General features: G+C 45.1%; 2 protein-coding genes across 2 annotated transcripts; both read right to left on the bottom strand.

Moving 5' to 3' along the window:
- Nucleotides 1-8,130: 8,130 nt before the first annotated feature.
- Nucleotides 8,131-12,909, bottom strand: LOC123401909 (replication factor C subunit 3). The gene is made up of 9 exons (XM_045095772.1): nucleotides 12,605-12,909; nucleotides 11,665-11,881; nucleotides 11,193-11,272; nucleotides 10,952-11,111; nucleotides 10,699-10,780; nucleotides 10,479-10,608; nucleotides 10,333-10,396; nucleotides 10,168-10,236; nucleotides 8,131-8,562 (listed from the first exon to the last, which is right to left on the bottom strand). Exons 1-9 carry the CDS (start codon nucleotides 12,780-12,782, stop codon nucleotides 8,463-8,465), a joined length of 1,080 nt encoding a protein of 359 aa, XP_044951707.1. The 5' UTR covers nucleotides 12,783-12,909; the 3' UTR covers nucleotides 8,131-8,462.
- A 4,103-nt stretch (nucleotides 12,910-17,012) lies between these two features.
- LOC123401910 lies at nucleotides 17,013-17,961 on the bottom strand. Its single transcript, XM_045095773.1, has one exon. The coding sequence runs from the start codon at nucleotides 17,734-17,736 to the stop codon at nucleotides 17,245-17,247; it is 492 nt and encodes a 163-aa protein (XP_044951708.1). The 5' UTR covers nucleotides 17,737-17,961; the 3' UTR covers nucleotides 17,013-17,244.
- Between the last annotated feature and the right edge of the window lie 4,190 nt (nucleotides 17,962-22,151).

Raw genomic sequence — 22,151 nt, 5'->3', positions numbered from 1 at the left:
CTGAACCGGTATCCAATACCCTCATGCTACTAGGAGTACTAGTAAAGTACACATCAACATCATGTATATCAAATATACTACTTTCGACTTTGCCAGCCTTCTTATCTACCAGGCATCTAGGGTAGCTCCGCCTCAGTGACCGTTCCCCTCATAACAGAAGCACTTAGTCTCGGGTTTGGGTTTAATCTTGGGTCTCTTCACTAGTGCAGTAACTGTTTTGCCATTTCACGAAGTATCCCTTCCAGCCTTTGCCTTTCTTGAAACTTAGTGGTTTTACTAACCATCAACTATTGATGCTCCTTCTTGACTTCTACTTTCGCAGTGTCAAACATCGCGAATCACTCAAGGATCATCGTATCTATCCTTGACATGTTATAGTTCATCACGAAGCTCTCACAGCTTGGTGGCAGTGACTTTGGAGAACCATCACTATCTCATCTGGAGATTAACTCCCACTTGATTCAAGCGATTGTCGTACTCAGACAATCTAAGCACACGCTCAACGATTGAGCTTTTCTCCTTTACTTCATGGACAAAGAATCTTGTAGGAGGTCTCATACCTCTTAACAAGGGCACAAGCATGAAATCACTATGTTCCGTGACGTTTCAAAACATCTTCGGCGCCTTGCTTCTAAGCCATTAAGTATTTTGCATTGAACTATCGCGTAGTCATCGGAAACGTGTATGTCGGATGTTCACAACATCCACAGACGACGCTCGAGGTTCAGCACACCAAGTGGTGCATTAAGGACATAAGCCTTCTGCGCAACAACGAGGACAATCCTCAGTTTTACAGACTCAGTCCGCAAAGTTTGCTACTATCAACTTTCAACTAAAATTTCTCTAGGAACATATAAAAACAGTAGAGCTATAGCGCAAGCTACATCGTAATTCGCAAAGACCATTTAGACTATGTTCATGACAATTAGTTCAATTAATCATATTACTTAAGAACTCCCACTCAAAAAGTACATCTCTCTAGTCATTTGAGTGGTACAAGATCCAAATCCACTATCTCAAGTCCGATCATCACGTGAGTCAAGAATAGTTTCAGTGCTAAGCATCTCTATGCTAATCATATCAACTATACGATTCATGCTCGACCTTTCGGTCTCTTGTGTACCGAGGCCATGTCTGCACATGCTAGGCTCGTCAAGTTTAACCCGAGTGTTCCGCGTGTGCAACTGTTTTGCACCCGTTGTATGTGAACGTTGAGCCTATCACACCCGATCATCACGTGGTGTCTCGAAACGACGAACTGTCGCAACGGTGCACAATCGGGGAGAACACAATTTCGTCTTGTAATTTTAGTGAGAGATCACCTCATAATGCTACCGTCGTTCTAAGCAAGATAAGGTGCATAAAGGATTAACATCACATGCAATTCATAAGTGACATGATATGGCCATCATCATGTGCTTCTTGATCTCCATCAACAAAGCACCGGCACGATCTTTTTGTCACCGGCGTCACACCATGATCTCCATCAACGTGTCGCCATCGGGGTTGTCGTGCTACTCATGCTATTACTACTAAAGCTACATCCTAGCAATATAGTAAACGCATCTGCAAGCACAAACATTAGTTTAAAGACAACCCTATGGCTCCTGCCGGTTGTCGTACCATCGACGTGCAAGTCGATATTAACTATTACAACATGATCATATCATACATCCAATATATCACATCACGTCGTTGGCCATATCACATCACAAGCATACCCCGCAAAAACAAGTTAGACGTCCTCTAATTGTTGTTGCATGTTTTACGTGGTTGCCATGGGTATCTAGTAGGATCGCATCTTACTTACGCAAACACCACAACGGAGATGTATGAATTGCTATTTAACCTCATCCAAGGACCTCCTCGATCAAATCCGATTCACCTAAAGTTGGAGAAACCGACACTCGCCAGTCATCTCTGAGGAACGGAGTTGCTCATAGCAATGAAACCAGTCTCTCGTAAGCATACGAGTAATGTCGGTCCGAGCCGCTTCCATCCAACAATACCGCGGAATCAAGAAAAGACTAAGGAGGGCAGCAAATCGCACATCACCACCCACAAAAACTTTTGTGTTCTACTCGAGATGACATCTACGCATGAACCTAGCTCTGATACCACTGTTGGGGAACGTCGCATGGGAAACAAAAAATTTCCTACGCGCACGGAGACCTATCATGGTGATGTCCATCTACGAGAGGAGATTTGGATCTACGTACCATTATAGATCGCACAGCAGGAAGCATTAAGAAACGCGGTTGATGTAGTGGAACGTCCTCACGTCCCTCGATCCGTCCCACGAACCGTCCCACGATCCTCTCCGATCGAGTGCCGAACGGACGGCACCTCCGCGTTCAGCATACGTACAGCTCGACGATGATCTCGATCTTCTTGATCCAGCAAGAGAGACGGAGAGGTAGATGAGTTCTCCGGCAGCGTGACGGCGCTCCGGAGGTTGGTGGTGATCTATCTCAGCAGGGCTCCGCCCGAGCTCCGCAGAAATACGATCTAGAGGAAAAACCGTGGAGGTATGTGGTCCGGCTGCCGTGGCAAAGTTGTCTCAAATCAGCCCTAATACCTCAGTATATATAGGAGGGAGGGGGGCCTTGCCTTGAGGCTCAAGGAGCCCCAAGGGGTCGGCCGAAGTGGGGGGAGGAGGATTCCTCCTCCAATCCTAGTCCAACTAGGATTGGAAGGTGGAGTCCTTCTCTATTTTCCCACTTCCCCCTTTTTTCTTTTTTCTTTGATTTTCTTTCTCTCCTGCGCATGGGCCTGATACGTCTCAAACGTATCTATAATTTTTTATGGTTTCATGTTGTTATCTTGTCATCTTTGGATGTTTTATGTACCTTTTATATCTTTTTTGGGACTAACTTATTAATTCAGTGCCAAGTGTCAGTTCCTGTTTTTTCTGTGTTTTTGGCTCTTTTCAGATCTGATTTTGGAACGGAGTCCAAACGGATTAAAATCCCCGAAATGATTTTTTCCCGAACGGGAGAAGATCAAGGGGCTTGTGGGCCAAGCCAGGAGGGCTACAGGGAGCCCACAAGCCCCCACTCCGCCACCAGGGGGGCGGCGGTGGGCAGGCTTGTGGCCTCCCTGGCGCCCCCCTGACCTAGATCTTGCGCCTATATATTCCCTAAAAATCAGAAGAAAAAAATCAAGGGATCCACGAAAATACTTTTCCGCCGCCGCAAGCTTCCGTTTCCGCGAGGTCTCATCTGGAGACCCTTCCCGGTGCCCTGCCGGAGGGGACTTTGGAGTTGGAGGGCGTCTTCATCATCATCATCGCCCCTCCAATGACTCATGGGTAGTTTACTTCAGACCTACGGGTCCGTAGTTAGTAGCTAGATGGCTTCTTCTCTCTCTTGGATCTTCAATACAAAGTTCTCCATGATCTTCATGGAGATCTATCCGATGTAATCTTCTTTGGCGGTGTGTTTGTCGAGATCCGATGAATTGTGGATTTGTGATGAGATTATCTATGATATATATTTGAGTCTTTGCTGATTTCTAATATGCATGATTTGATATCCTTGTAAGTCTCTCTGAGTCTTGGGTCTTGTTTGGCCAACTAGATCTATGATTCTTGTAATGGGAGAAGTGCTTGGTTTTGGGTTCTTACTGTGTGGTGACCTTTCCCAGTGACAGTAGGGGCAGCAAGGCACGCATCGTGTGGTTGCCATCAAGGGTAACAAGGTGGGCTCTGTCGTAGATATGAGATTGTCCATCTACATCATGTCATCTTGCTTAAGGCGTTACTCTGTTCTTTTGGACTTAATACACTAGATGCATGTTGGATAGCGGTCGACGTGTGGAGTAATAGTAGTAGATGCAGAAAGTATCGGTCTACTTGTTCTGGACGTGATGCCTATAGATATAATCATTGTCATAGATGACGTTATGACTTTGCGCGGTTCTATCAATTGCTCGACAGTAATTTGTTCACCCACCGTCTACTTGCTTTCATGAGAGAACCACTAGTAAACACTACGGCCCCCGGGTCTATTCACACCTATCGTTTCCACTTTTGCTTTTACTTTGCTTTGTTACTTTGTTGCTTTCAGTTCTCACTTGGCGAACAATCTATAAGGGATTGACAACCCCTTCATAGCGTTGGGAGCAAGTTTTTGTGTTTGTGCAGGCTCTTGTGATACTCCTTCACTGGATCGATACCTTGGTTCTCAAACTGAGGGAAATACTTACCACCGCTGCGCTACATCACCCTTTCCGCTTCGAGGGAACACCAACGCAAGGCTCCAAGGCCACGGGGGAAATCCTTTGCATATTTGCCTAGGAAGTCCCTTAAGGCGTAGCCGTAGCAGAAGGATTCCTGGTGCCGTCGACACACCTATTTATGGCGCCGTTGGAGGGCCTTCTTGGGCTTGCCCACCAGCCCACTAAGGGCTGGTGCGGCACCCCTAAGGCCTATGGGCTTCCCCGGGGTGGGCTGCCTCCCCCCCCCCCCCCCCCCGGTGAACATCCGGAACCCATTCGTCACTCCCGGTACATTCCCGGTAATGCCGAAAACTTTCCGGTAATCAAATGAGGTCATCCTATATATCAATCTTCGTCTCCGGACCATTCCGGAAACCCTCGTGACATCCGTGATCTCATCCAGGACTCCGAACAACATTCGTTAACCAACCATATAACTCAAATACGCATAAAACAACGCCGAACCTTAAGTGTGCAGACCCTGCGGGTTCGAGAACTATGTAGACATGACCCGAGGGACTCCTCGGTCAATATCCAATAGCGGGACCTGGATGCCCATATTGGATCCTACATATTCTATGAAGATCTTATCGTTTGAACCTCAGTGCCAAGGATTCATATAAATCACGTATGTCATTCCCTTTGTCCTTCGGTATGTTACTTGCCCGAGATCCGATCATCAGTATCGGCGTACCTATTTCAATCTCGTTTACCGGCAAGTCTCTTTACTCGTTCCGTAATACAAGATCCCGTGACTTACACTAAGTCACATTGCTTGCAAGGCTTGTGTGTGATGTTGTATTACCGAGTGGGCCCCAAGATACCTCTCCGTCACACGGAGTGACAAATCCCAGTCTTGATCCATACTAACTCAACGGGCACCTTCGGAGATACCTGTAGAGCATCTTTATAGTCACCCAGTTACGTTGTGACGTTTGATACACACAAAGCATTCCTCCGGTGCCAGTGAGTTATATGATCTCATGGTCATAGGAATAAATACTTCAAACGCAGAAAAATAGTAGCAACAAAATGACACGATCAACATGCTACGTTCATTAGTTTGGGTCTAGTCCATCGCATGATTCTCCTAATGATGTGATCTCGTTATCAAGTAACAAAACCTGCCTATGGTCAGGAAACCTTGACCATCTTTGATCAACGAGCTAGTCAACTAGAGGCTTACTAGGGACAGTGTTTTGTCTATGTATCTACACAAGTATTGTGTTTCCAATCAATACAATTATAGCATGGATAATAAACGATTATCATGAGCAAAGAAATATAATAATAACTAATTTATTATTGCCTCTAGGGCATATTTCCAACATATGCACGAGGCACTCTTCATCACATCTTCACAAGTCCATTGCCACCACAATGAACGGCAAGCTTCAAGCATGATATCTTCGTGATGCTCCACTTGAAGTTGCACAGTGCAATCTTGATGAAGATAGCCACTTGATGTCATCCTTCATGGCTTGTATGAGATCTTCCTCTTGACTCAAGCCCATGGAAACACACTTGACCCCACATAAAACTCTCACGAAGACCATGGGTTAGTACACAAAGTGTAATGGACAATGCTTACCATACCATGGGATCACTTGACCCCTCTCGGTACATCTTGTACGCTTTGTGTGTTGACTAACTTGATTCACTCTTTGACTTAGTCTTGATCAACCTTGTGTCTTTATGACCAATCTTTGGATAAAACCTTGAATGCCACCTTGGTCATCATATAAACTCCTTGAAACCAACAGATGGACTTCAATAAGTGCCTATGGACAAATCCTACAAATATAACTTAAGACAACCATTAGTCCATAGGGATTGTCATCAATTACCAAAACCACATATGGAGAAATATGCTCTAACAAAGGGGCCCAGAGGTGGATCGGTGTTACTTCCTCCGCATTGATGATGTCGGATCTCAGAGGCGTGGCGATGTGGTGTCTCGGCTTCTGATGCATGTAGACATACTCACGTAGGAGGATGGCGATGTCTGGCGTCGTGGTGACATCGACGGCAGGTCTGGCAAGGTCGATGCGTCAGTAACTACGCACAAGATGGACCAGTGGAAGACGACGGCGGACGCCTCTGAGAGTGCGCCGAACCGGTGTGTGCCCGAGACCCGGCAAAGTGGCCTGGTTGAGGCCTCCGATTTTAGATGTTAGGGTTTGCTGCAAGGTCTGTTTGGTATTCGGCTCGGACTATCGGCACCCATTCATCAGGTGGATAGGAGTAGCGACAGATGTTCTCAAGATGGTGGCTTCAAATTTATTGGTGTATTACTTTGTAAGGTTTTTGTGAATAATTAATAAATTGGATGCATGCATCGCTCAGATGCAGAGGTCGTGGGACTTCCTCCTTTTCTAAAAAAACCGTTGGGCACCTTCCATAACATCAACAAACTCGAGAGGGCATTCCTCTTGTCTGGTTCAGATAAGACCTCCCGTGCAAAATGTAGGGTCAATTGGAACATTGTATGTCGTCCACATGAATATGGTGGTCTTGAGTGCTCGACACTAATAATTTTGCACGGGGCTTGAGATTGCGGTGGTTGTGTTATGAATGGAAGGTGCCAAGAAAATTATGGGTGAGCATGGGAAATCAATGCGATAAGGAGGACCTAAACTTCTTCTATGTATCCACCACCATTATCGTGGGAACGGGGGCGAAACCCCCCTTTTGGGGCCTCCCATGGCTCCTTAGATGCAAGCCTATGAGTGTTGCTTCCCTCATCTTTGAGGCCTCCTCAAGAAAATATTGGAAGGTGCGTGAAGCACTTAAAGAGAATGCTTGGATCTTCAAGTTCGATCCCTCTACCTTCGTCTTCGTTGTGCACATCCGACAATTTTTAACCCTTTGGATGCTTATGCATGATTTCCACCTTGACGAGCAAACCAAGGATGATATCGTGTGGAAGCGCACCATCAGTGGACAGTAGTCCATGACATCCGCTTACAAGGCACAATTTTCGGGCATGATTATTTTCCCTCATGGACCAAATGGTTTGGAAAGCTTGAGCATCACCAAAAGTCAAGTTCTTTGATTGGTTGGCACTTCAAGATAGGATTTAAACCATTGATAGATTGGCCCAGCATGGGTAGCCAAATTGCGGGCTTTGCCCCCTTTGCAGAAAATATAAACGTGCAACAATACCAAATAGACATAATGATATTGATATAGTATTGTGATTGTTGACTTTTTCTATAATCTTGATCAAATTTCACAAAGTTTTACTTCAGAGAAATCTGATATGCGAAGTAAATTTAAACGGAGGGTCTATGAGGAGAAAATTAACATACTACAAAGGTTCTGGTCAATGTTGTGTCAAGTGTCTAACAAATACCTACTGGATTATTACTCCTGAAGGAAAGAGCTTAGAGAACCGTCGCCGCTTTCCACTACAAGTAGTCCAAGCCGTGGTTGATGAGATTGGAGCTGGTAACGTTGGGATGAGACTTTCACCCTTTGCAAGTTACTTGGAGGCCTCAGACACAAACACTGAAGCTCTAGGCCTATACATGGCACACGAGCTGTTATCGTAGAAGTAACTGTGAAATCATGTTTTGCAATGATAATCCCTAATATTACCTGGCATTGTCTCAAGTAAATGTCAGGCTCACAGATTACATAATCTTATTCTCTGGCTTTAATTGTTGAAATCGCCACCTACAGAATACTAATGAAAAGCAGAATTATAAATGAGCACATAAAAATGGAAGTTGCGTAATGGTTCCTTTGGAACTTTATCTCCTGTGTTGACCTTTTTTATATGCAGTTCTAATACAATGTTAGCTGTCACATTCACTTTGTGGACAATGCATCATGTTCAACGAAGAGCTTTCATGGGTTCCCTGTGGATAATTTACCCTGAAAGGCTGAAACCATACAAAACCTAATAGCTGGGAAAAAACAATACACGTCTTGATTTTTTTTTGTTTTTTTGCAACAATACTCCACACCCTAATTAGTTGAGTTGTGAATGACTCCCTACTGCATAAAATGTAGCATGCACCATACGTCCATACATCACCTAAGCCTGATAACAGTCAGTTACAGTTGAGTTTTAAAACCCTTCCAAGGTCCCAAGCAGCTAGCACCTCGAGCAGACAGGCGAATCTAACATGAAAATTTTCTGCTCGATGTGCTTTAAACTAAATACAGAGAAGATAAATAAGCTGCCACAAGATGTCCAGATCCAAGGACGCATCCATGGTAGGCCCATTTTGTTCAAATTAGTCAGCAGCAGCAACCATAGCCGTGCGCGCAGTTGTGAAAGTCGAGATCAGTGCCCCAAGCTGCAGTTTATCGTTGCAGGCAAAGGTAAGCCGATACCTGCACAGAGAACAAGAGTATATGTGATGTCAATAACGTTGGTGACTGTTTGAAGAGTCGCTGCCAATAGAGTTGTCCTAGTTTTGGTCCCCAATACTGGGGATTTAACCATTCAAGAAGTCAAAAGAGGAAAGTGGCCATCATACTTTCCCAGCAGAATCATAGCTCAAATACCCGAGAATATTTCCAAGGATCGTTTTAGGTCAGTATCTAGTACTGTACCGCCTAAAAAAATTCAGATAGGCAGAGTTTTTCTACAAGTAATTACTTCATCGAAACATGTAGTGAATTAACATTTTGAAAATCAACAAGTTAGACGTGTAGAGAATTCACATGGGAAGTTGACCAAACAACAACTGTGCGTTGGAGTGTGGTGCTGTTTCGGAACCATGATTTGTGTGACTAATTGCTTTTCTAAGTTGATGCTAGAAGAAAGACCATACTCGCCAAGCCAGCCTGGCCATACAAATATACTAGTTGTCTTAGATCTGTCCCAAATTAGTTGTCTTAGATCTGTCTAGACACGGATGTATCTAACACAAAAAACGTGTCTAAATACATGCTTATATAGAGAAATCTAAGACAACTAATTTGGGACAGAGGGAGTATAATAATAGCCTCGGACCCATTACAGTTACTGAGCTATGGTAACTACCTGTGTGAGCTAAAATGACCACTGGAATGACATAATACAAATAAATCATCAAAACAAATGAGCAGTGAGCATACAATGCCACGGTTACAGTTAGATGTCAATTTGAGCATAATCATCAGCAAAATATAACTAATCGAGGATACTCCCTCCATTTTTATATACAAGGCCACATACCCATATTACAGGTATCAAGGCAAAAGTTAATGCCTTCTTGTTTGCTGTGTAAATTAATGTGTATTTTTCTCTCTCATGCACATTAAGCCAATGATCTCACTTCCACATGCATGCAAGTCACCCTGGGCGTTTGGGTAACCGAACCGAATTACCCGTTACCCGAACCCGAACCGAACCGAATTGTCGGGTAATTCGGGTATCGGGTAAGGGTTCGGTTCTCATTTCTTGACTATTTGATTTTCAGGTTAGGGTTCGGGTTCTAGTGTGGAAAACCCGAAATACACATACCACCCAAATTATTCATATTGTCCAAAATTTTCATGCTATTATTACACTAACTTGTTGCCCATACTAACTAAAATACCCATACTACCAAAAATACCCATAATATCCAAGTTATTCATATCAAAAGTTGATGTATGCTCCGAATATTTTGGGTACCCGAATTACCCGAACCGAAATTTTGGGTAATTTGGGTTCGGGTATTTTTTTGACAGAAACAATTTTGGTTCCCATTTTCGAATACCCGAATTACCCATAAACCGAACTACCCGAACCGAAATAACCAAAATACCCAAACGCCCGGGCTGACATGCAAGGGATAATTAATGTCCTCCTTTGTTAGTACTACGAGGCAAACACCATTAATATTGCATCGATTAGTGTTAGTGGCCTTGTATTTATGCAAATTGTAATTTTGATAGTGGCCTTGTATATAAAAATGGAGGGAGTAACATTGATTAAAGTTCAACTTTAAAAGGATGAACAGGACATACTCAATATCTGCCAAATCATTAATCAACTTTACTCGTACACTGGATGGCATTTTAATTTTGAACACAAACCTGCAAGAAATTAATTGAAATAATTAAAAAGGCTTAGTAGGATATTGAGAATAAGGAAGTTTAGAAGGTAGGAAGGGCAGAAGGGGGAGCACTTACATAGTGACCTCCCGTATGATATCAATCAAAGCCAGACCTTTTCTCATCTTCATATCAGCTATATCTGAAAAGATAAGGACACAAACTTCATTAGGCACACATTTAGACCATAAATTATGAAAGATGGTAATGGCAATTAAGAGTACGTTTGAAGCTGGTTGAAAATGGTTCATTTAGTAACCAAAACGCTATCTGCTCAATATCTTTAGGCATGGGGTTTCCCGTGCAAAGGTAGACAGCTTCTTCTGTTATTTGCTGGGATGCCATGTGTGTTGACTGCACATAAAAAGGCAATGTATGTCAGTGTCAAACCAAAGGTACATCAGCTCATGAAAACAAAACAATGTAAGATTACTCAGACGTAACCTGCAATATATTCAAAGACTTCCTCATGTCACCATTACTTAACCGCACAAGGGCACTCAAGCCACCCTCATCTACATCAAGCCTGCAAGAACAAGCATAAACATAGTGTCATCATACTCGTACATATAGAAAAATTACTAACTTCATAAGTCCCAACACGGTAGTAAAAGAAGTCAAGCATGGAAAGCTGAGGAGCCTGACAACAGGTCTATATTCCTAACATAATCTTAACAAGAAAAAAATGTGTGCTTACCCCTCAGATTTTATTATATGTCGTAGACGCTCACTAACATGAGAGCCATCAAGTGGAGCAAATCTAAACCTAGTGCACCTTGATTGCAGTGCTGGGATGATTTTGTTCACATGATTGCATATGAGTGCAAACCTCGTGCTCCTTGTATACTTCTCAATGACTGCAAGAAGGATCGGTGTAAATAGATTTAATGAAAATAATAATATCATATGGGTAAACAATGACTAAACAACAGAAAAACCTCTCCGCAATGCAAACTGTGCATCCTTGGTCATAGCATCTGCTTCATCCAAGAGGACCAACTTAACAGCAGGCTTTGCTCTACAAAATTAACAGCCTTGTGAAGAACTGAACAATACAATAGTTGCAATGAATCATCATTCTTCAATAGTTCATTCAACCATACAAGCAACTCCAATGCAGTTAAAGGAATCAAGAGTGAGTATCAAATAGACGCATGCAAGTAAGCCACTCTACCACAAACATTTAGTTCGGCTTGTAATTGCACACTTGTAAACATACGACCTCATGTTAAAACTAAGTGATCCTACTGCAGTTCCACATAAGTACAATGATAGAGCCCATGGAAATAAATGATTAAATCTGGCATGGTGCAAGAACATGGACACCCCTCAGCCCCACGCATGCAATAAAAAAAGGCTAAGAACATTCACTTTTTCTTTGAAAAATGAATTATAGGACTTGGTATATACCCAAAAGAGAGGCTGTGTGCACTAGCAAAGTCCTGTATCTGCTGCCTTACAACACCAATCCCACGTTCATCTGATGCATTGAGCTCCAGAATCATGTTGCCATACTGTGAGCCATATATCTTCCTTGCGACAGCTAGTATTGTTGATGTTTTCCCAGTGCCAGGTGGACCGTAGAGCAACAAATGTGGAAGCCTATTCTCATCTGTAAGCCTATCAACTGCAATAAATAAAATGACATAAACTTGTTAGATTGCCTCAAAGAGACATGCATAAATTACATAATCATGCAGTAATGGTGAAAAAAGAGGCAAATTAGAACTAGGCAATAATAATATGTTACGGCTTATCGATCTCAAAATGTGCTGCAGCATACACATAGCTTCATCTGGGTCAAGATACAAAATATGAGTACTGCCCGATATGACAATAGATACACACACGAAAACCAGTTCTCGCCCGAAATCACAGGTAACAATAAACATGTACTCCCTCTGTCCCAAAATAAGTGTCTCAAACTTAGTACAACTTTGTACTAGAGCTGGTATAAAGTTAAGACACTTATTTTGAAACGGAGGGAGTAATAAATAGCAAATTTCTAGTCACTAAGTAAGCAGTGTAGAACCTATCCTAAAGCGTCAAACAAATCCTACTGTAAATGACTAGCTGCTATATTAGAGAAATCAGCCCCAGCCATATGGAACCACCAAATCTGAGCAGATCACTGGTGAAGGCATACTACATGCCTATTCAACCGAATTCACACACACCGTCTATCAAAGTCATGTGGCAGAACCAACCCATCCACCCACCACCAAACCCCTATTCCAAATAATCGCTCCAAAAACGACAAGACGCCGCACCTGGTCAACAAACCAGGCAGCGGCCAAATAGTCCTAGATATGGTGATGGTCGGAGCCAGGGAGGGAGAGCGGGCACTCACTGGTGTCGACGATGTCGCGGTGGGCGGCGACGTCGGCGAGGGACTGGGGCCGGTACTTCTCGACCCAGGGCGAGGACTTGACGGCGGCGGCGGCGGAGAGCGGCGCCTTGCCCTTGAAGGCCGGGGGCGCGGCGGCGCCGTCGATGTCCATCGGAGCGGCGGCGGTGGCGCCCGCCATGGCGGAGCAGGGAGGGGCGGAAACCCTAGGGTTGGGGGGAGGGATTTGGGGGGGAGAATGGTTGGCGCCAATTCCAAACCCCTCTCCCTCCTCGGCGAGATTTTAGCGAGATCTCTCTGCTGCGGTCAAGGTTGGAGTGGAGGACTGGTCAGTAGTGCGGGACGTCGCTCGAAGTGGGCTGGCCATCTCTAGGCTCGAGCCCAATTCAAGCACTGGGCCCAAGACTACATGTGCCGTATTTTTCTTAGTGGGGTTTTCCTTAGCAGGGGTTTGTGTGCGTTTCGAAGGTAGTTGGCCCCTTTTTATTACCTGATATGTACTCCGCAGTAATGTCTTTTGTGCGGGGAATAGTTCCAACCTGTTGATCAAACTGCTGTATAAAGACAAAAAATACATCCATGCTCGTAGGCTACCTAACGACGACTACAAACACTCGAATGAGCCGCTGATGCATCGATGAGTCGTCGTGTTAAGGCCCCCAAAGAACGAGCGCATCAGAACAGCAACCGTCGTCGATGAAGATAGGCATTGGTCCGAAGGAACCAATTAGTAGACACATGAACGCAGACGAACGATGATCAGTTCCACGCAGATCGACTAAAGAGAACACCGACTGAATCCCACGTGATCCGGCGGAGACACGCCTTCACACACCCTTCGACGACGGGGGCGCAATGCCGGGGACTGGGGCTGGACGGGGAGAACCTTACTCCATCTATAGGAAGCCGCCGTCGCAAACACCTAGATCAGGAGCCCTCTTAACGACAAGGGTCAAGATCCGCCATGTCTCCATGACCTTAAGGTCACAGGAGACGAGGAAAATAGATGCCAGCGTCGGTGGGAGGCGGGGAAACCCTAGACTCGTGTGAGTCTCTCATGGATGGGGGGTGATCTCGTATGCAGTAATGTTGCACGAGAACCACATGAAGCAGAACAATCAATATGATATTTGTTTTTCAAAACATAGTCAAGATAATTTCTTTGCTCTAAAAAAGAAAGACAATTATTATTGACAAAAAATATAATTTCTTTACTTATCATTTTATAATTTATGCCATACAATCAACGTGTGGTTTTTGAATTTGAGTTACATGTGGTTTTCCCAACTTGAGAAGCTTTAAGATTTTGCGTAAACGAGTAGAAAGGTAGCCAAGAAATGTCACATAAGTAGGATGACAAGATTTTGTTGTGTTAGCCACCGCCACCCGTAGATGAAAGAACCCTGAGCCATCGCAATTTATTTTTGTTCCCCTCACCTCCATATGTCATTTTGACGTTTCGAGGTGGGGGCCTTGGATCTTTAAAAAACAGAGTCTACTCTAATATATATTCATCTTCGTCGCCTTTTTGTGAATAAATTACTTTGATTATTTTTTAAGGTGCCATGGAGACACAGGGTTCTATCTCCTCGCATAGCCGATTATTCAAATCTCATGATTTTTTGTTATTATGTCACATTAGTTTCATAAGTTTGATTTGTGTTAGAGTTGTAATCTTTCCATGCTTATGGTGAAGTTTTTGTGGTTCAATGGCTTGCACTTCTAGGTGATTATCTCCGATCCAAGCACATTCATTGCTCACAACTTCCCATCTTTTTGGATGGGAGACCAAGGGGATTTTTAGAAAAAACATGTCCCCCTTCAAAATTGACCGTTGTGGGATCCCTTTCCGCCGAAACGATAAGGGAAGAGGACCCGGGCCTCCGCTATAAATAGATAGGGTAGGATACTTCGTAGAGGGATCGTTTGATTATCACCCTTGAGCAACACACAAAGCCACACAGCCTCCGGAGGCTCGAGAGTATTGTACTAGTTCGTCCGCCAACCTCCATGAGAGGCAATCCACCAAAGCAGGAGTAGGGTTTTACGCTTCTCAGCGGCCCGAACCTGGGTAAATTGTTGTGTTCTGTGTCTCCCTCACCATCGAGTGAGTCCTTCGTCGTTCCCATCGAGTAGCGAGCTAGGCAAGGTTAAGCAGGGAGAGATCTTCGTACACACCCCTGTGTTTGAATCTTTAGGGTTTGCGGAGCCCGAAATCCGGCAGTGGCTTCTCTTGGTCATGGCGCAATGACTTCATGGGAGGTGTGCGGGCCAGCGGTGCGGTGCTTTTGCGTGTGGGTGTGGTGTTAGGCGGTGCTCCGGGAAAAAGTTCATCGGGTCTTCCGGCCGACGGCGTTGACGTCCGTGGACGTCGTGATACCTCCTTGGAGGCGTCGTTGTGGAGTCCACCCACTGCACACCCTCGGTTCCAACTCTTCGGGTGAAAGCCTAAGGCCGAGTCGGGTCGGGCGACGACGTCGACATCGTCGCTTCCTTCTTTAGGGATTCGTCTTGAAGAGCTTTGGATCTCGTTTGCGTGCTCCTTGGGCTGGATTCTTGCGACATTGCGTTCGGTGGGTGTCCGTTCAACAATGGTGATGTGGCGCGGCTTCTTGTGTAGCAACGATGGCGGCTGCGAGCGGAGTTGGGTTGCTGCTGGGCTTTGGCAGTCGGTCTCTTCCGACATGCTCGAGGGGTGGCCGTGCCTCACTTTGTCTTTCTGGGGTCGAAGCTGCTGAGGAGGGGCCCTTGCGGCGACGATGACACGAGGCGGGTGGTCGATTTTGGCGTTGGCTCGGTGCAGGCTCAGTGCTTTTCTCCTACAATGCTCGTCAACAGAGTCGAAACTGCCTCGTAGTTGGTGCGTGCGGTTGACTGTTTGACATTAGCTGGCATGGGCCTCGGTATTTACTTGCGGTGAGGGCTATATTGATGGTGGAGTCGGAGTCACCCTTGTGTAGGCGTGATGGTGATGACATCGGGTTACAGCCTCGACGGTGTTCTCTCCTCGACGACGTGTGCGCGTCCTTTTGTGGGTTGACAGGTCGTTTTGTGTGTCCTGTGTGGACGTGTTGTAACGGTTTTCGTCCGATTTTCCATTAATCAATCGGGTAATTATCTTTTTCTTAATTAATGAGATGAAGCAAAGCTTTTGCCTCTGTTTTTTTAAAAACATGACATCTTTATTTTATACTTCCTCTCTATCACAATGCTCGTTGTTGGAGAGAAATAGTATAGTTTTTGATGGGATGCAGAAAAATCTGGAGCACATTTAACCAAATGTCACATACGGAGGTTGGCAAGAATCTGGAATACTTGGGGTCGGTTGCTTTTAGTTTTTTCAGGTAAACATCTCCAATACGGGTAGCTATTCCATGCCGCACTCGCCCCCACACGGCCATCTCGCTAGCGCAGAAAGGTGCGTTTACTCGTCCATCACCGGCCGAAAGAGAAGAAAGACGACGATCGCCGGGTTCTATCTGTATACTGTCATGGCCAAAAGTCAGGAATGCGATTCCCATCCTCTCCTCTACTGCAATATTTCTTTCTTTCTTTCTTTCTTTCTTTCTTTCAGCGTTTCCACGTTCTTCACTCATCAATTTCGATTAGTTAACTGGCAGCAAAATCGACCTAAAGCTAGGCGTGATCGGTGTTTGCTAGTACTAACATACTGTACTTTGGATGGTTCCTTTCAGGGAGAGAAAATGTATTCAAAGATTCGTCGTTTTTATATAAAAGTACTCAAAGTAGGAGTACTTTCTTTAACCGGTTTGCTTCTTATATTCTTTGCAAGGATTCGTGGTTTTAAAAGGCTCGAGTGCATTGTTCAGAGAAGGAGGGATTACGCTCAGCAAGGATTTGACACCCAAGCTCCGGTGCTCTCTATATTTGAACATTTCGAAATTCGTGTTTCCGAAATTTCATAAAAACGTGAAACTTTTTCCGGGGATACATATAAGCATTCCATCCAAATACCCATGGCAAGTTTCGGTAGATATCTTGTTTTGCTTTGGGCTATAGGGGAAAACAATTTTCTGACAGTATATATATATATATATATATAGTAGAAAAGGGGTGTCATTTCTGTCAGAAATTTCTCTTTTTTGTATTTCCCAAAATACAAAGTATTTCTTTTCCAGATTTTTACCGGGCTTTAAGAACATGTGTATTTATTCACGTTTTTGTTTTATTATTTCTTTGAGCACCGGAAGTGTGTTTTCTAAATAAATTAAATACCAATAGCCATGGAGCTCGGTAGCTGTTGGCACTTCTCGGGATTTCGCTCCAGTTTCTGTTGGCCTGAACCGCACTTGCTCTTGTGACATCCATATCTGAATTTCCACGCTGGACAGTACATGGTTGGAGTGCAATTTGTCAGCTAAAAGACCGAAATAATCTGATAACTGCGAAATGCAAGAATACTGCTCTTTATTATTTATATGTCACAACAGTTTACATACTCCAAATACCACTAGTGGTAGTTTTCTGACGGCTAAGGCATCTGACGGTTTAGACAGCAAAATCCTGCTCTTCCAACTGCCGATAATTTAATTTCCTTGCCTAGCAATAGCATAGCCCGAACGTGACCAAATGCTGTGCCTAGTTCCTAGCTTCGCGCGAACGATCGGATCCCATCGACGAGCTCAGCGGCGGCGGCGGACGACCGGGGACCACCAGTACTGGAAGCACGACTGGTAGGAGATGAGCAGCAGGACGAGCGCCAGCGCCAGCGCCACGCCCCACGGCGACGATGCGCCGCCGTCCCGCTGCCGCTGGTCGTACCAGGGCGGCTGCTGCTCCCACGACACGGCCGGCGTCGGAGCCGCGAGCAGCGATGACGACGAGGACGAGTACGACGAACGCCAGCGCCGCCCGGTCGCGGACCAGTACTGCGCCGCGAGGAGGAGGATGAACGGGGACAGCACGACGGCGACCCGGAGCTGGTCGACGAGGCTCTCCATGGCGGACTCGCAGTGCGAGTAGAGGGACGCGGCGCCCAGGAGGGACGCCGTGGCCAGGAACAGGCACACGTGGAACGACGCCGCCGACGACGGAGACGGCGCGGCCTGCTGCCGCGAGTAGCCGTAGCCGTACCGGTCGCCGTGGTAGTATCCCCCCGCGCCGCCGCTCGCCATGGTCGCGTCACATGAGCTCTACAGAAAACCCGCGGCTTTGGCGTGCGCGCGCGTGTGGCTGTTTCCTCGGCCGTCTCGTCGTCGTCTCCGTTGCCGGTGTGGGACGCGAGGTGCGGAGGGTTATATAGACGGGGGGAAGGAATAATGGAGGGAAAGGGACGCTTGCGCACTGAGCCTTGCTTTGCTTTGCTTTACTTGGCGCGAGGGGATTCCGGCCGGCGCGCATACCTTCACGAGGGGGTGAAGAGGTGGGGGCCGGCGAACCGCGCGGCGACGCGTGCCGTGCGCCGCCGTCGACCAGGCTGGCCGGCTCTGGCCGTGGGTGGAATGGAGGCGTCGGGATGGCATGGAAAGCGTCCGCGAACACGTCGGCGTCGATAAGATGGATGGATGGATGGATGGCCCTCTCGGGGTTCGTTATGCACAATAGGTGGCTCAAAGCAAAATATACGGGGATCTTTGCCGTGCATATGCATATGCACTGGATATTATTTTTTAAACGCTTTAAGACAGCCGGATGCTGGTTTCCTCCCGAGCAATCCCCTCGAGCGCCGTCCGATCGCGTTTCATCGGACGGGCCTCGTCCGTCCCAATCCGTATCCATTTCCATCATCCATGTCGTTCTGATCAGGTCCCCTCCTAGGTATTTTTCACTTTTGTTGCGAGTGTTTTTTTGCTTCCAGCTCATTGTTTTTAACTCCTCTCTGCTTCCAACTCCTCACATCTCTCGACCCGAGTGACAAAGGCAACCCGGTGTTGTCCAGTTCTCGAATCGTGGCGAGTACGGGTGAGCCGGATGCTACGGGGATGACAAGGGCAACAAAGGACAGATCAAGGGCTAGCACCTTAGGCCACGACGACGAGCGGGACGACCTGGGCAGCAGGTATGGTCACCATTCCACTACCTCGCAGCATGAGCTTCATTACATGGTCGTTTTTGTTTGTTCCTGCCGTTGGAGGAGTAGATTTGCTTTCATTTGCTAGGCATTCCCCACCGCGGCGAACTTGAGATCCATTTCATGGCCAGCTACATTAGTTCCAGTCGTTGAAAAGTAGATCTGCTAGGTATGATCATCATTTTCAGTGTTTTCTCGTGATGTTATGATTTGAGCCACCATCCCCTTCAGAGGACCCAACTGCTGCATAGGTTCAGATAGGTTTTGTAGTGGACTTGTTGCAAGTGGGGGGGGGGGGAGATTCCAGATGTATTTCTTGAGGTTACGCATGGTCTTACTGATGCTACCTTTGTGCTTCTTACGGATGCTACCTTTGTGGTCAGCCTAGGGGAGGAGTTTATCCAACTAACTAGAGGCCTGAATCTGCTATTTTTTGGCCAGCCTAGCCATGTTCTATTCTGCTTGCTGCAATGTGTGTAGTTGTATTTTTGTTGCATGCATGTATTTAGTTTTTTTAGATATGTTGAACAGAATTGAAATAACCTTCTTTAACCTCTGGTAATTGCAGTTGGGCATGATGTAATGTTTTGTTTATGAACTTGTTTGATCTGCTAGTATTTTTTGCATTTTTTGTTTGTTGCATATGTTGAACAGAATTGACATATGTAACCTATTTGTTGTTGCATGTTGTAATGGTTGTTTTATAAAATTGTTTGTCATATAATTTTGCTTGATCTACTAGTTTTTTAGCATTTCTTGTGTTGTACCAAATATTTTTTTTAATATTGCAGCTACTTGCTAGAGGAAGAAGATATGGAGTCTGATGGAGTGTTCAGCCAACGTTTCACAAGAAAATGTTTGCGTGAAATTGACAAGTCTAAGCTCAATCCTACCAAGAGGAAATTCATAGATGAAACTAGCTTTGGTGATCTCAAAAGAATTTCTCCTTTTATAGTACCGCACGATCTGATGGAGTGGTTGGCAATGAACATCGACACCGGCAAACGTGAGCTCATGTATTTAACCCCGCTTGTCTTTTTTGTTTTTCTGTGTTAGCATGTCTGCAGCATCTACTTTCTTCAGATCTTGTTATTAATAAATTCCCTGATTTTTAGTACATTCCCTGGTTTTTAGGCTGAACCGAAATAAGATTATTATGTTTACAAGAACATGGTGAAGAAGGTTTTCAATATTCCATCACGTAAACGAACAGTTGAACTTTACAAGAGGCATGCGAGTGCAATCTCCGCAACATTTACCACAAGAATGACAGGGCTCCTATTGCTCATACAGTTGATGTGCTCCACAAAGCGAGGAATGATGATGTTGATACTACCAAGAGGTCATGGGTGCTCTTGGCGTTCGCAACAATTTTAACCCCTCGCACAAGCAACATGGTGCCCTTAGAGTACTTGAAGAGCCTTGAAGATATTGAAGAGCCCTGAATATGCTTGGGATGAGCATATTTTAAGTGTTGTGATGAATGAGGTGAATAAGTACCAGGAGAAGATTAAATCACGGGATATCACCAAATTTTGGGTTTGAGGTTGTTTCCCTATGTTAGCGGTATACGTCTTTTCTTCTTTGAATTTTTCAATCACCTCACATTATGTTTTTGGTTTTTTGCGATCACATTTCTTTTCTTCCTGAGATACTATGTGTTGTATTATCTGAGATATTATGTGTTGTGTTATCGGGTTATTTGCATGGATCATTTGTTTTTTCCTCAAGTTGCGATCAATGAGCATCAATTGAATTATTCTCTGCCAAGGGCACGCTTTGTTCAACATACTAACTTTGATATTCTGTGGGAATATGACAAGAACAAGCTATCTTTGGGCAAAGCCTCGTTTGGGAAGTGTCGTGTGATTTTTCTTCCCCTCGTCCATTAGCAGCATTTCCTATTTCCACAATTTTGTTTTTGCTTATTTTACTGTGTGTCGTGCAGTTTCGGCCTCTGTCAGGGACACCGTGCGTAGCATTGTCTCCAGAAGGCGGAGTCACGGGTGTTGCTGTAGGCAACAACAACGCATCTGCTCAAGATGTGGATTGTGATGATACTCAAGATTGGGGTGCTGGAGATGTCAACATTAATAGAAACAAAGGTGACGTTGGTGCAAAAGACAACCATATACTCCCTCCGTCACAAAATAAGTGTCGCACATTTAACACTACATTAGTACAAGTTTTGTACTAGATCAACGACACTTATTCTCGGACAGAGAGAGTAGAAGATATTAATCCAATGGAAAATGGGAAAAGTGTAGAAGAAGATGTGTGTGGTTCACTGGATGATTGGCTTCAAAACCCAATCCCATTTGGGGTAGAGCTTGAGGTGAGATTATTCATATTCTTTTGCGTTGTTGTTTTTTATTTTTTATTTTGTCAAATACCCTCCAATCATGTAGTAAGTTCCATACCCACTGACCACCTCCACTTTCATTTTCATATACATTTCAGCTCCCGCCACATCTGGGTGAAATCTACGACAAACACACAAAACTCTATGTTGCAGAGTTAAAAGGGGCTACTAATTCTTTTGTTCAAGTGTTGCAAGCCATGCATTGTAGGCGAAATGGGCAGCTTCTCAAAGATGTTCATCTCATTTCATCAAGTAATCACTAAGCAACGGATGTTACTTTTGACATTCCGCCACATAGCAGCAATGATGCACCCAAGGCCGGTGAGCGTGGGGGTAGCAAGCAAACTTCTACTAGTAAGGCTTCTCATGAGCGTGGGGGTAGCAAGCAAAGTTATAGTAGGAAGGTTGCAGATGAGCCAACAATTGACAAGATGGGGGTTGAGCTGACTGAAGGAGCTCGAAGCAATCATTCTAGCAACGGTGCTCATGAGCCTAATGCAGGCAATGTGGTAGAGTTTCATGCAGAAGCTAGTGCTGATGCCAATCATGCCAATGTAGAAAAGGAGCAAGTGGAGGGTGGCGAAGATGTTGAGCATGGTACCCAACTAAGTCCTCTTGATCACTCTGCAAAGGCTGGTGTTGGTGGGCATTGGAGTGATGCACCATTATTGAGTCCGTTCCAAGAGGGCACTTGGGAATACAATTGGTGGATCGGTGTCCCATTCGCAGTTGTGGACCCCAATGCTTCAAACCATGATAATAATATTGCAACACCAAAAACATAATAGTCTTACGCTGCTTTTGATGCCACTCCTCAGGCTCCAGGTTCAGCGGGAATTAAAATCCGTGTCCATGATGTCACACCAATTGCAATTGCTCCATTTTCAAGTGGGACTAGAGGTATGCCCTTCCATGATAATATTTGAACAAATATATCCTCGCAACATTTTGTAGTAAATCACTTTTGTTACTGATTTTTGTTTGATTGCTTCCTAGTTGGATCACCAAAACCACAGGAGGAGCCAGTTGTTTTGCTTAGCACCAGGGAACCAAGCCCCGACCGTGATGAGGAGAAGGCATGGTTGAAGGAAGAGGAGAAATTCAAGAGCAAGAAAATAGTAGCGAGTCCAATTTCAGCTGGAGCAAAATACAAGAAA

The sequence above is a fragment of the Hordeum vulgare genome, chromosome 6H (assembly GCF_904849725.1).
Source record: "Hordeum vulgare subsp. vulgare chromosome 6H, MorexV3_pseudomolecules_assembly, whole genome shotgun sequence".
NCBI classification, from domain to species: Eukaryota; Viridiplantae; Streptophyta; class Magnoliopsida; order Poales; family Poaceae; genus Hordeum; species Hordeum vulgare.
Note: the sequence above shows the minus strand (reverse complement) of the source record. Positions and strands in the feature narration are given on the sequence as shown.

Coding starts and splice junctions, on each gene's coding strand:
- LOC123401909 (XM_045095772.1), bottom strand. CDS start 12,782: ATGGCGGGCGCCACCGCCGCCGCTCCGATGGACATCGACGGCGCCGCC. Junction 11,112..11,192: donor ACAGTTTGCATTGCGGAGAG/GTTTTTCTGTTG, acceptor TCCTTCTTGCAG/TCATTGAGAAGTATACAAGG. Junction 10,609..10,698: donor AGTCTTTGAATATATTGCAG/GTTACGTCTGAG, acceptor TTTTATGTGCAG/TCAACACACATGGCATCCCA.
- LOC123401910 (XM_045095773.1), bottom strand. CDS start 17,736: ATGGCGAGCGGCGGCGCGGGGGGATACTACCACGGCGACCGGTACGGC.